The sequence below is a fragment of the Solanum stenotomum genome, chromosome 6 (assembly GCF_019186545.1).
Source record: "Solanum stenotomum isolate F172 chromosome 6, ASM1918654v1, whole genome shotgun sequence".
Classification (NCBI taxonomy): Eukaryota; Viridiplantae; Streptophyta; class Magnoliopsida; order Solanales; family Solanaceae; genus Solanum; species Solanum stenotomum.
Genome location: NC_064287.1, coordinates 40331294 through 40346933, shown reverse-complemented (window position 1 = coordinate 40346933; position 15640 = coordinate 40331294). Strand labels below are relative to the sequence as shown.

The 15640-nt window shown below is 28.9% G+C and overlaps 1 protein-coding gene and 1 non-coding gene across 2 annotated transcripts; one reads left to right on the top strand and one right to left on the bottom strand.

Moving 5' to 3' along the window:
* The first annotated feature begins 1253 nt into the window (after window positions 1–1253).
* On the top strand, window positions 1254–1325 carry TRNAW-CCA (transfer RNA tryptophan (anticodon CCA)). Its single transcript has one exon. It is a non-coding gene; the product is annotated as a tRNA-Trp (tRNA).
* An 820-nt stretch (window positions 1326–2145) lies between these two features.
* On the bottom strand, window positions 2146–3966 carry LOC125867712 (mitotic spindle checkpoint protein MAD2). Its single transcript, XM_049548279.1, has 6 exons — window positions 3786–3966; window positions 3120–3250; window positions 2904–3024; window positions 2612–2715; window positions 2389–2510; window positions 2146–2304 (listed from the first exon to the last, which is right to left on the bottom strand). Exons 1-6 carry the CDS (start codon window positions 3872–3874, stop codon window positions 2245–2247), a joined length of 627 nt encoding a protein of 208 aa, XP_049404236.1. The 5' UTR covers window positions 3875–3966; the 3' UTR covers window positions 2146–2244.
* Between the last annotated feature and the right edge of the window lie 11674 nt (window positions 3967–15640).

Sequence of the window (15640 nt, the reverse complement as noted above, 5' to 3'; positions counted from 1 at the left end):
GCTAAATATATCTTAAGATTAGTTTATAATTTTCATTTTTCAATGTTTAGATATATTATTTCAAATTTGGGCTTGTAAAGATTTTTGTAAATATTATTTCAATGTTGTCCCAAGACTACCCCTAGACTTAGCACGGTGCTTAGAGCCACAAGTGACCCAAGCTAACCTCATGACATGACACTAAGAGAACATGAAATAATGATTGAAGATAAGAAAGTGCAAACTGGAGTAGTCTATTAAACTCCAATAGACAAATATTTGGTTTAAAACATAAGCTGAATTTACTAATCGTCTGAAAAGTCTCTACTAAATGAGTTACTAGGACAAGCCCCTAGCTAACTCTAACTATCTGAAACTCAAAGTAAATATTGAAATGAAAGGATAAGATCGTCCTCAGAATATGAGAACTCACCTACTAGCAATTACAACATTGACTAGATATATACTAATTGTGGACATGATATTGAGCGTTTGAACCTATATTATAACACAATATAGAAAGAAGTATGTGATAAGTACTTTGAATGTACTGAGTATGAAAAATATGCATAATAAACATGATAGTTGAACAGACTAAATTTGTAAAACATGTTGATGCAATGACTAAGTAAAATAACATGAAGTTGAGATATATTAATCTGAAATACATAAGTTTGTTCATGCAATAATTAGAAGGAAAAAAAATAACTTAACTATGGGAGATACTAAAACCGACATAAAGCATTTGAGCTACTACTTGGAGTTTAGTGTACTGTCCTACACTACTGAAAAAAGGTTTACAATACTTGTCAAGGTAAGAGACTTGGGATGAGCTAATGTAGATCCACTAAATTAGTGTCTATCTTAGACAAATCTTAGATAACTCTAAATGACAATATATCTTTTTTTAAAATAAATTTAAATATTTCACATACTTTTTCATGAATTTTCTATGTATCTTTATTAGACTAATGAACTGTATACCTTAAACTCATAAACAACTATGAGATTTATATATATATATATATATATATATATATATATTGTATTTCTTATCAATTTTATTCAAATAATTAAAGCTTATAAATCGCGTTGATAATTTTTTTAGAAATTAAGCTAAAAAAAATAACATCAAAGATTGATTTTCTTATTCCTATTATTATTATTATTATTATTTCCTGCACATAATATTTAATGGAATTGACAAGTTTTCCCAAAAATAATACAGGTGAGTAACGTATGAGTAAATAAATATGGAAGATGTTAACATCCTAGGATCCGTGGCGCAATGGTAGCGCGTCTGACTCCAGATCAGAAGGTTGCGTGTTCGATTCACGTCGGGTTCAAATTCCCCGATTCTTAAGGATCCATCTTTTTTTTTTTTTTTTTACCAAATATCTATCTATATTTGACTAAAAACATAAAAGTTCTTTTCCCTTGATACGTTAAAAGTGGAAAATTTAATATAGTGGATACTAACTAATAATGAAAACATGTGATAATGGATTTTGCGATTTTATGCAAATTTTTATCGACGTACTAAAAAATTTGCCATCTGTGAAAAATTCTAATTATAGTTGGAGTGTGGGTAAAAGTAATTAAAAATGTGTTATGAGTCCAATACATCATGATTGGTTTAATTGACGATTCTCAAGATCTCGAGGCTTACTAGACGGAATTCTATCAAAAATGAAAACTTTGGATATTTTTGTTAGGAGGACATGACCCTTGTCTCCTTTAGCTAATGATGAAGAAAATCCCTGAAGTCAAAAAGTAGTCCATGAAAGCATCTATTTTTTCCTTTCAAGAAATTGCTTATGAAGAAAAGAAAATCAAAGTTGAAACCTTGTTTATTTTGAACAACCCCGCAAAATCCAATAATTACAACATAATTTGAGCTGCATATATTCCAAGTCGATGCAAACAACATTATGCTATGGCACTGTATGCCAGCACATCAAACACAAACACACTTGTGGTGTTGGATAACAAGGACTTATATTCTTGCACATTGTTCAGAATTCCTTTAACTTGTACCCAAATATATTCTTGCACATTGTTCAGAATTCCTTGGCTTCCCCTTACATATTTCACATGTCAAAAAACATGTTCACACAAAGAAATTGATCTCATTGTTCAATTTCGTCTAATCTTCATTGAGGATACAACTAATAGATTTTTCAAGGTTTACACAATCTAACATACAAAATGTGAATCAATGATTCACAATGACAACAAAAGTAAAGTACAACAAGGATCCATGGTCTAGGACTCATCCCATTCATCATCATTTTTATACGAAACCAAAGTGTCAACCTTATGAATCTGCATAGAGAAACGAAACTCGAATTAGGGTCACCAAAATATCCAGGGGTTTCATATCAGAATCAAGCAGCAAATTGCTCCTACCTTAGTGTCAAAAGAGTGCAGTTTCACCATTTGTGGATTTGCTATCAGTTTAGGGTCACTCTCAATCCAAGTGAATGGAACTGCAACATCAGTATCAGTGTATGCTAACACATCAAACACACCTACAGCCATACACACAAATGAAACAAGAATTCTCATCAAGAAACATCCCAAAAGCAACATTGCCATTGTATCGAAACATCCAAGCACAAATGATGCTTACATGGTTCCTCAAGGCACGGCAAATAAGTGATGCTGGACGCTATTTGCCTCATAATTGCTTGAATTTCCCTCATTATTTCTTTATCACTTTTCTCTCTTGAAACACTGGAAAATCAAATATAAGTTTAGCTAATTAGTTAAAAAACAATCCTCAACATACTTCATCAAGCAAGCCGCTGGGGTCGAATATTTGGCTCTGAACTATTTAAGCTCATGAAAGAAACTACAAATCTTCTGCCATAAAAATCTCCAACATACACTTATTTCGATCAGAAAAATGATTATCAGCTTACCCTTTCTCAACAACCTCGCTATCGGTTTCAATACTGAAATTCCACCTCTCTAATACCTCACCAGAGGCCTTACTCATGATGACAAGAACCACCCTTTGTAGCTTTCCAGTTTCCAACCACTCTACATGAACACAATCATAAAAAAAAAACAATCATTTCACTACCTAAAATATGATCTGAATCAATCTACAACTTCGTCATAATTCCAAAACTTACCAGCAAGTTGGGCAGTCAAGTTGGAAACAAAGGTCTTGACACCTTCATCTTCAGTAAGCAACATTGTGAGACCATATTTTTTCACTTTCTTAAAACTTTCTTCAGGATATACTCCTCTGTTGTACAAAATGCTAAAAACATAATCCCCGCCCAAATTAAAAAAAAAAAAATCAGCACTCAGACGTTTACCATAAACAACGAACATATAGCATTGTGTCAAAATGAATTAATCAATCAACAATGCCCAATGGCCAACGCAAAACTAGTTGGAATCAGTCAGATAAATGGTCTACATCAATCCGTTCTGTTGTAGCCCATCTTATTCCAATGCAGGTAAATAATTCATCTCTCAAATCAAGTAACCCAAACAATCTCAGCATTCTGAAATTAAAAAAAAAAACTAAACGAAGAACACAAAGCATTTTATTCAATCAATCCAACAATCAACGTCTCAATCCCTGAAATCTATTCAATCCAATTTCATTACTAATCCATTCAGCCCAATTTCTTCATTGGGTTGAAATTCAGGTTGATAATGAAATTTCAAGGCAAATTTAGGGGTTTTGTGAAATCTATCTAAATCTGAGACCCGATCACTACATGAACAAGGTGCAAGTCTGTATAACCAAAATCTGATATGAAAAAACAGGATTTCTCAGTTGTTACCTGTTTGCAGCATAGCCAAAATATTCACTGACGATTGCCGCGGAACCACGAAGTGTGATTATGTCCTTAGAGACTGTTCTTGACGCCATTTTCAGATTTAGGAATGGAAGAAGAAAAATGGTTATGGAGATTGACTGCTTGTGAGGGAATCAGAGATGGATTTAGGGTTTTTATGAGAATTGAGGAACAAAGTGGAAGAGCAACGGCTAGTTTTTGAAAATGACACATAACAACGGTCAAGTAAGCAAAAAAAATTCCCACTGAGATGGCTTAGTGCAAAATTTGGGCCACAATTGGGTCCAATTGTAATGGAGGAAATGACATATAGATAGTTATAATTAGCAATAAATAGCCCAACATTAATTAGCATTTAATAGACAAAAAAAAAATAAGCACAAAATGGCCCAAATTAATAAATGACATTTTAATAGTTTTTTTTTTGTTTTCCTCGTATAACCAATATCACTAAACAACAAACATAACGAAAACATAAAAAATTATATACAATACGTAACCACCTAAAAACGTAAATTATGTATTTTCATATATTTTTTTGTTCGTTACTTAATTAAAAAAATTCAATTGTATACTTGATGATTGTATATAGGTAGAAGAATGGTGTATTCATTCACTTAGTATTAGTATACATTTATAGCTATGTTATCCCCTCCAGTGTATACATATTAAAAAATCAAACACTATATGTATTCATTCACTTATCCTATGTATACACTGCATTGAGATTTTGTTTTAATCATGAACATCATGTATGCATTGCATTCATGTATACATATATGTGTATTCATTCTCTCAAAATTTGTATACATTCCAAATTCTTTCTTCAGTAAATGAGAATTGCACGTGGAATATAAAAATGCTCAATAGCCAACACACAAGTCGAATCAGATAACGAGAAGAACTTACATGGCTTTAAATTTTAGAGTTATGGATGAAGAATCCACAAAATTAGAATTAGAATCCCCATTTTTATGAATAATCCTAGGATAACTTTCTTAAACATGACAATTGATACCCACAATTAATTACTATTACGTAAATTTTTACCTAAATTAGATATAACTTTCAATTTCAAAAATTAAAACCCCAAAAAAAAAATTGAACGACAATACAAGAGGGGATCCAACATAGGCTAACAATTAGAGAAATTGACGGGTAGACATCAACAAACCATCAAGAATTTAAAAGTGAAAGAGAAAAAATACACTATGGACCAAGTCTTAAAACTAATAAACAAGAAAGTAAATCATCTTTTATTCAAAGTAATGAAGAAGAATTGAATAAATATTTACATAATCAATAAAAAAAACATTATTCAAAAGAATCATGTGTGTATGGGAAAGAAGAGGAAAAAAAAAGGCAGAAAAAAACCACTTCCCAATAAAAAAGGACATCATGCTGCCACCTCCTAAAATTATTTAATTTAATTAAAAAAAACTTCCCAACACGTGGGCTACTAATTGCAAAATTTAATTTTTAAAAACCTTTTTTTGTCAAGAAAATAAAAGATGGCTATATATTGCCAATTAGTAAAATGGGATGTCATGCTGTGCCATTTTTTCATTGTAATGGGTGATTTGTTATTATTATGATAGGAAAAGTACTTTTTTCATAAACGAGTACGGCCTAAAATGTTCCTCAACTTTTGAATTGGTATAAAATTATCATATGTCCAACCTTTTGAGCCAAAAGATTGAGATTAGGAGTATTTGGGGGCCAAAAGGTGGATGGAGGGTAGTTTGTACCAATTCGAATTAATAGTTGAAGGATATTTTAGGCCCTTCTCCGTTTAATGGATAGTTACTGATTTTAGCGATACTTTTTTATTTTATGACAGTTTGTAGCAATACTATGATAAATATGTTATGGATTCAAAGTGAATTATGCATGCAATGCAAATGTATTATAAGTATTTTAAAATATATTATACTTGTTTGGTAAGAAATTGGCACAATGTATTATAATTAGTGTGTGATAAATATATTATATNTATAGGAAAAGTACTTTTTTCATAAACAAGTACTGCCTAAAATGTTCCTCAACTATTTGAATTGGTATAAAATTATCATATGTCCAACCTTTTGAGCTAAAAGATTGACACTAGGAGTATTTGGGGGCCGAAAGGTGGATGGAGGGTAGTTCTGTACTAATTCGAATTAATAATTGAAGGATATTTTAGGCCCTTCTCCGTTTAATGGATAGATACTGATTTTAGCGATACTTTTTTATTTTATGACAGTTTGTAGCAATACTATGATAAATATGTTATGGATTCAAAGTGAATTATGCATGCAATGCAAATGTATTATAAGTATTTTAAAATATATTATACTTGTTTGGTAAGAAATTGGCACAATGTATTATAATTAGTGTGTGATAAATATATTATATTTCCATGAATAAAACTTGTATTATATGTGTTTTATGAATTGGTTTCTATAATATGTATTAAAATTATATTATAAATGTATTATAAGTGTAGTGAAAAAATAATTATTGTTGTAGTTGATAAAAAAAAAATCTTAATATAACATATATTCATGTAAGTTCCCGCACAAACATGCGCTCAAGGGACCATGAGTTAATTAAGGGCAAATTATGTAAAATGTCAACCCATAAGATTTACTTATCATTCGTTGATTAAGGGTAAATTATGTAAAAATGTCAACCCATAAGTGTTACTTTATCATTGATTAATTAAAGGCAAATTATGTAAAATGTCAACTTGCTTTACTTATCAATTTTTATCCCATTTTTTAAACCTACCTAAAATGATCATTCAACCATATTTTTGGTTGTCTTTCCTCTTCTTCTTCCTTCTTTCTCTGCTGCTGTCCTTCTTCTTCCTCCTCCTTTAAAATTTGATACACCATAAACATAAATCTTTTCAAGCAAATTATATATCAAAAGATTCAAAACATCGAGTTGATTCCATATATAAAATTTGGGACTGTTTAGAGGAGATTTTGAGTTGGTCGAAATTGAATAGTCAGTATATACTTCAAGTATAGTCAATGTGTACTTCGTGTATAGTTAAACTATATTCAACTTTTTGAGTGTATCATAATGTGTAGTCAGTGTATAGCTCATGTATAGATAAGTTATATTCAATTTTTTGAGTGTATCATAATGTATAGTCAATATTAATTTTGAAGATTATGAAATTAATTTAATTATTTTAAATTACAACTTTATAAAAAATAAAGTTCAATTATCAATATTAATTTTTTAATTGAAATTTTATTGTATTGTTTCTTTTCAAAACTATTATGTTTTAGCCCTTAATTGAAATTTGGTGTGGTAAAATTAAAATAAGTAAAAAAGCGTGTCAAGGCATGCATAATTTTTTAATTTATTTATTATATCATTCTTAGAGTCAGTAAGAAAATGTATCACAACATCATATTCAGAAAGAGCAAAACTGCCTTAGCGTAAATTGATTCATTGTTCCTTATTTTGGGATAAAGTTGGTAAGAAGGTTATTTTTGATCCATTCGAATAGTTAGAGGATAATTTTTAACTAAAAATATAATATTAAGGATACTTTCGATCCGAAAACTTAACTATAGGTGAATTTGACTTATATTGAATAGCTTAGGAGTATTTTTGGTATTTTCCTTTAATTTATAGGGAATAAGTTGCATAAATAATAGCAAATGAATAAAATATTCAATAATCTACACCTATAAATAAGGAGTATAGAAGAACTATAAATGAAGAAACTAAATCTGATTGGTTATATTTTCTTCCTTCAATTAATTAGTCGACTAAATATGAGGTATTTTTAACAAAATCAATTAGATGAGGTTTTGTAACGACTTGGGCTCTTCCTATTTCTAGCTAAATTATATTTCAATTTTAGGTTATACTTGGGCTCTTCCTATTTCTAGCTTAATTAAACTGAGGTTTTGTAACGACTTGTTCAGTCGTTATTAAAAGGCACTTCGTTGTGGGCAGAGGCGGACCCACATGCAAAGTTTGGGGTACACGTGCATTTGTTAACTTAAAAAAAATCATGTGTATATTTGTATATCTATCTTGGGAAACTAGCATAAACTGAGATATAATTAATAGTGCATCCATAAAGAAACATAGGAGTGTCTTTTGCCGTTGGTACAAGCCAAAGGTACCCGTACCACCCATGATGAAAATTTTGGAATTTGAAATTTTGCTCGGGCTGATGTCATCTCGCTATAGCGCCTCCGCTATAAATTTTACTTCCTCCGTTTAATTTTACTGGTCCACTATTTTAAAAATAGATTTTCATTTTTACTTGTCGCTTTACATTTTTCCCATGCTTTATTCTTACTATTAATTATTTATTTTTTCAAATCATTTTTCAAAATTTAACATCAAACATCAATTAATAGAAACAGTACTGTAGTAAAATAATCATGTCAATCATTTTTTTTTTAATGAATATGCTAAATCTAGATAAAATAAGTAAAAGTGAACGAAAAAAGTGTAAATCAAATATGAATAAAAGTAGCCCAGAGCTGGAGTGACAATGGCAGAAGAAACAGAGGCCATTAGGTGGTGGTCCTCTAAGAAAAAATAGATTCCCTACTCAATCTGCCATAAATGAAATTGTGGTATACCTTTTTTGGTCTAGGTCGCTTGTAGTATTAATCTTCTCCTTTGAAATATACTCTTTTGTCCATCAATACTGGTTTACTATTAATTTTCCACATTTTTTAAGAAATTATAAATAGAAAGATAATTTCACTATATTATCTTTTGAATATAATGAATACAATGTCTTGAAAAATATAATAGAGAAATGACTACAATTAATGATAAGGAAAAATTAGAATTAAGTGTAAAATTATCAATTGATTTTATAAAGTGAACAAGTATTGTTGGACATTCCAAAATAGTAAAATGTACAACTATTGTTGGATAGATGGAGTACATTGAAGAAAATATTGACACAATGTGTTAATTTGTTTCCTCATTTTACTAACTTATTGATAATACAATAAAAATAACTTTTAATAGCAGTAAATATAGATACACATAAATAAAGAGTGTTAAAGTCTTTATCGACATTAGTTAATTGTTTGGATTCAATATTGCTATAGATTTTAGAGACATGTACAAAGAGTACTATAGGCTTTGGGGGAACTTTTCATATTTACAACATTCAAAAATAAAATAATAAAATAATTTATTATTTTGTATCTGGCGTGATTCACATGTATCTGGAATACCAGATACAAAGGAGAGTGGCGAGCGAGATGGAAGAGATGCGAGGGAGGCGATCAAGATTTGTTGTGTATCTCAGATATATGCGAATCCACTTGGATACAATGTATACGGAACAAATTAAACATAATTTTGACCACATATATCCGAAATACATGTATCTTAGATGCACCAAAATCTGATAAGATACGTAATATTGCAAACTAGAATATATCTAAATAATTAGCTCCTGAACTAGTGAGATTTATGTAAGTTGATTTAAAATAGGTTGGTTTGGATGGATAACTACATATATTACCTATATGGTCAACCCTAATTCTATCGATTGCAATACCTTTCCATCACCTACCATTTGTTGGCCTCATTGGTGTTGAAGGAAGCCACCTAGAAGGACATAAGATCAAGAAGATTCAAAGTGGCGGCATTGGGTAGGGTTAACTAAAAGGAAAACTATTGCCAAAAAAGTTTTTGATGAGTTGGTTAGTAGTTTCCACAAATTAAAGTAGGAATTTAGTGAGAACTCAAAGACAAGTGTCAAATTTCTTTTGAAATGATAAGTTGTTCATGAATCTCTTTTTTTTGTAATGCATGCATATTGAACTCAATTTGACAACATGAATGAGTGGTAGGCCTAGTGATCGGAATTAGGATTTTAAGTAAGAGTGTTTAAAAGCTGAAGAAGTAGATGCATAAATTAATTAAAATGGATTCAATATATGTTATATATTATATATATAGAAATAAGTTATTATAATCATATATAAATAATATAATTTTATATGGAATGAAATTTAAATGAACCCCTGATCACAAGGTGGCTCCGCCTATAATGATAGTGACACTTGTTAATTAGAATAAGGAAAACAAAAACAACTTTGTTTGACCATTCAAATGCTTTATTTTTCTCTTGAAATAAAGATTTTAAATTTCTCCTTATCAAAATAGCACGTTCTTATCACAATTGACGGTATAAAGAATTTTCATATATACGGTATGAAATTAATGATTTCATTACATAAATTAGTTGAAAATTAGTTATTCTACTTATCAATGGATCATAAAATGGTTTGAAGAAAATCACCTAATAATATAATTATTTTATGTGCTCACTGTTAGAAATATAAGGCAGACCTTGATAGTATTACAAGGTACAAAGAGTATTGAAGAGGGAGTTAGACATTAATCTCACTTTATAATTATTAAAAAACTTCACTCTTATATATTTTCTTTGGTCCATATTACCGAATTGTTGGAGTATGACATATATATTACGAAAAATATTCAAGAACATAAATAAAAGGCTATAGCACTATAATCATTTTCTCTTTGAAAATATAAAATAGTTAATAACTTTAAATAAAACATAAACATAGAAAAATGTCCCAATGAATTAGAGGGAGTAATAATACTATTACCAAAGGGACTTATATATAAGTACTAATACTGATAGAGTCTTCTAGAATAACACCTATTATGTACTTCAGCACAAACTCAAGTCTAACCACATTGATACTAATTATAAAAATCATCTTGATAATGCAAAAGATTATACTACACCTAAAGTAACTAAAAGACATGTGAATCTCGACATTTGAATATTTAAGTTTACTATTCAACACTAGATCAATTTGTATTAAAAATGTATATCTTGTCTCTTGGGAGGTGAGGTGTAGCCATATTTATATTATAACTAGGTAATGTTGGCCGTGCTATGCACGGGCACGGGCCCAATAATATAAATGGTATGTTTTGGGGCTAATAACGGAGATTTTGAAGTAATTGTTTGCGTGGATAAAGGAATAATTTTTTTTATCACAAACTTGTACTTTATTTGACGCTATTCAAGGCACAATAAGACTATCTACATACAACATTTTTGAAATATTTTATGTTGTCAATTATCATGATTTATAGTATTTTTACGATAGATTCACTTAAAGAATGAGTGGAATTTTTTGTATTTTTTTTNTTTTTTATTTGTCACTTTTAATATATAATTTTTTGAAAATTTTACACAAATCTCATAGTGTTAAGAGCTAATTACATCTTATCCCTACTCTTTTTCAAATTACGAAAAATTCTTGAATTTGATGGAATCAGGATACATTCCAAAACTTTTCAATACATTGCGTCCTGATTTCTCATACATTGCGTCTTAGTTTCAGATACATCACTCAATGTATCGATACATCGCGTAAAGTGATGTATCTAAGAATAGAAGAGATGAGGAGGGATTTTTTGTAATTTTTTTAAATGATAGGAAATTTTCGAGACTATGGTAAAATAAGTTGTGTATTTAGGTAATTTTTCCTAAATATTTTTAGATATATTTTTCAATGTAATTTTATCCTTAGTATTAATAGAAATAGTGTAATAAAATAGTCATATTAATCATTATTTTCTTGATGAGTATACCGAATTCAAATATAATAAGTTAAAGTAAACGGAGAAAGTATAAATCAGAGGTGAACAAAAGTAACCCGGAATGAGAGTAGCTCATATGACCGTAAATTTTGGTATAGACCATAAAATGGACAATGGAAGAAAAAACAGTGGTTCAAATAGTGGTGAATCCAGTAATTTAAGGTTATGGGTGCTCCAAAAAGAATTGATCTTTAAAATTTAAAAAGATGTCATGGTGAGAATCAAATCTGGCCTGGCCTCAGTAGGTGTAATGTACAACATTGAGCACCCACAAATAACCACTACATAGCAATTGCTTGGGTGCTCAGTGTTTAATTTCATATTATTCGTTTAAATTTTTATATAAATATATATATAATTCGATACAAAATTAATGGATATTCGAGTAACCAAAATTTTCAAACGTGGATCCGCCCCTCGTACAAAGGTGGTGGTCCTCTTAAGAAATAATAGATTGTATACCTTTTTGGGTGTGTGCCATTTGTAGTAATTATTAATCTTCTCCTTTGAAGTTTGAAATACACATTGAAGAAAATGTCGACACAATGTCCTCATTTTACCAACATTTTTGTTCCATTTTCCAGATTTAATTTATTTATAATTACTGTGTAAAAATTCATACATATATTCTTTAACACATTTAACATATTGTAGACGTAAACTATTATATTGTTCAAGCTGTTGATTCCACTTTAACGGACAATAAAATTTCATACATATATTCTTTAACACATTTAACATATTGTAGACGTAAACTATTATATTATTCAAGTTGTTGATTCCACTTTAATGGACAATTACCGTGACTGCCTTTAAGATGATTTAATAATATAATTTCTTTGTTTATATTTTCCGTGCATAAATTTAAGCTCCATAAACATGTGCGTAAGTCCTTTAATTAAATGTAATTATTTCATGAATTGAGATCAAATGTGGAGTTAGGATGTAGAAAGCGGGTTTAATAATAATTTTAGTTCAAACTTTGTATTTAACTAAAGAAATTTATCAAATATATACAATTTTTTAATTGAGAACTAACTTAAAAGGATTTAAATTTTGCATCCATAAATTTCAAAATCTTGGATGACATCTTTTTTTGTACCCTTCCAATTAGTGTACATAGTCCGGGCTAATTTGATTTGGTTTTTAATGTCAAACTTAACAATTGTGCTGGTTTTTAAATCAATAATCCAAATCAAATTAATAAAAGTTGACTTTTTCAATCTTTGTTTTTATTTTTCGGGTTTTTTTTCGGATTTCCCCTCAATAAAGTCTTCATAAAAAATATATAATTTGTACTTGAAATATTTATTTAATCCTACTAATATATAACTATCTAAGTTATTTCTTGATTAATAAAATAACACAAAATATAAGATAAACTAAGTGAAAATATAATTTTATTAAAATATTCAACCAAAAGTCAACTAAATATTTTCACGGTGTAAATTAACAATTGCAAAATTAAAGAATAAAAATATAATATTATTTTTATCATTAACATGCATCTATGAGTTATAAAATTTATTGGACTATTCAAAACTTTAATTTCAAGCTTGAAATAATATGTTAACAAAATATTTATATATAACATTACAACAAATATCTTATGTATAAAAGTATTTATAAAAATTTTTTATACATGTAATGTCAGCTTGATTATATTTGATTCGATCTGATACTTTTTAGTTAAAATTTAAAACTAACCCAAACAAATTACAATTTATTTTTCAACACCAAATTACTAATTAATTTTTTTTCTCTGTTAAATTCTAATTACCCCTTGACTAGGGGTGTTCATGACCGGGTTGGTTTGGATTTTTCAAATATCAAACCAAACCATTTATGTAAAAATTTAAATTTATAAACCAAACCAAACTAATAAAATTTGGATTTTTTCGGGTTTTTCAAATACCAAACCAAACCATTGTGTTGAAATTTTAAATTTATAAATCAAACCAAACTACTAAACCTCGGATTTTTTTGGATTTTTGGATTTTTTTCGGTAAAGTTTGCATACAAACATATAATTAACTTGTGCTCCAGATATTTCTTTAGTCCAACCAAAATACAATTATCTAAGGTGTTTCTTAAAAGACATAAAATATGAGATGAGTACTGATGACACTAAAATATTCAATAAAAAATAATAATGAAATCATCATATAAAATAAATATTGCAAAGTCATAATGAAAATGATCATAATTTAAAAGTACTAAATCATGCTAAAATAAGTTTAATAAGTATTAGTTACATTACTAAATATTTAAGGAAAATTAAAATTAGATTATGTATTTTAATTGTCTAAACCAATGTAAAACTAAAGAACAAATATTCAATATTATTGTCATTCTTGATTTTCTTTTAGCATTAGTATTAATTTGATTTTGGTTTAAGTTTTATTATAATTATCAACATCCATAAACTATAATCTTTATTGGACTATTCCGAATTCTAAGTTTTAAACTTGCAATAATATATTAAAAGATAAAAACTATGAGATAGTATAAGAAATATTTTAAAATTATATCAAAGTAAATATTTTTATGTATAAAATAAAATTTTAAAATTACATACATAATGTCGGGTTGAGTTTTTTTAGCTAAAACCAAACCAACCCAAATATAGTCGGGTTTTTTTTCCCAATACCAAACCGAGTCAAACCAAATCACTAGTCGAGTTTTTTTTTCGGTTTGACTCAGTTTGCGATTTGGTTCGATTCGGTTTTCAGTTCGATTTTGTACACCCCTACTTTGACCCTTCCAATTATCACCTATACTCTTGGCTTGGCTTCATTATCTTGTTGAAGGAAGCCTCCTAGCAAGAAAGAAGATTAAGAAGATTCAAAATGGTGACATTTGGTTTGGTTTGATCACTTAAGTGATTGTCAATTTTCTTTGGAAATGACATAAATCTCAATTTGACAGCTTGCATGAGTCGTAGCCATCAAACTTAACATTTATCTCTTTATATTAAATAATTAGTAAGACCATTCTTGTGAGAATATTTATGTTTTCATGATCCATTAGTTTAAGTTGAGTTGACTCGTAATTAATTTCCACAAATTAAGATAGGAATTTAGTTTTGATCACTCAAAGTGATGTGTCAATTTTTTTGGAATAACATGAATCTCTTTTTCTTTCTTTTTTTAATGCATGCATGACCTCAATTTGAAAACATGCATGAGTCATACATTACAATAAATAAAGGATTTTACGATAGTTATTTAGCGGTAATAATATAATACTCAAGAATGTTTTGTTGAGATAGTTGTAATAGAGTAGTGAATGTTCCCACATCGATGGGGAAAGGCAACCCTTAAGGTAATTTAAGGTCTATCTCATTAAGTCAATTTAATTGAGTAAATTTCACTTATATATAAGTAAATATTTTGCGATATTAATAACCGCTAAATATTTTGAATTTGTTGTCACTAAATGTCTTTGTTTCGTAGTGATAGCTATCAAAGTAGATGAGTAAGCTAAGTGCTTTGAGATTTTTCTCATCTCTAACTAACATCTTTGTCTATATATTAGTGAGATTATTCTTTGTGAGAAAATCTTGCCCAATCTTTTGTGGGGTTTAGGGTGGCTACTATTTAATTTCTGTGAAAGTTCCTTATATGAAAAAATGTGTTTTAATTTCATGATCAACTAGTGTCTAACATTCATGTCATCTACGAATTTTGAAACAATCATGTAAACATTATTATAAAAAATATTCTTTGGTATATTAAAATGTTATATTAGATTACCATACTTTTCAGTACAGATCTCAAAGCAAGTAGAAGTCTTACACTTTGTTTGGATAGTTATGGTTTCATTGTATTGTATTGTTTTAATGAACACAATATTTGAATAGATTGTATATTTCTCCGTCGTTACATAATGTCACACATTCATAATTTGAATGATAAATCTACAAGAAAAGTAGGGTACCAATAGAACTATCAATATGGGTTGACCCACCCCATTTGGGCTAATCCATACAGGTTTTGAAATTTGACGGATCAGACCGGACTAGCCCATTTTTTGTGTGCGCCAGAAAATGGTCAGCCCAACCCACAAGTACATGGGCTACGGGCTTTGCTGGGCCAACCCTCTTTTCTTAAAAGTATATTTTTTATAATTTTTTAAATTAAATTATAATTTAAAAATATTATCATAAATATCGACAAGAAATATTACATGTTGTTAGTGTTACTACT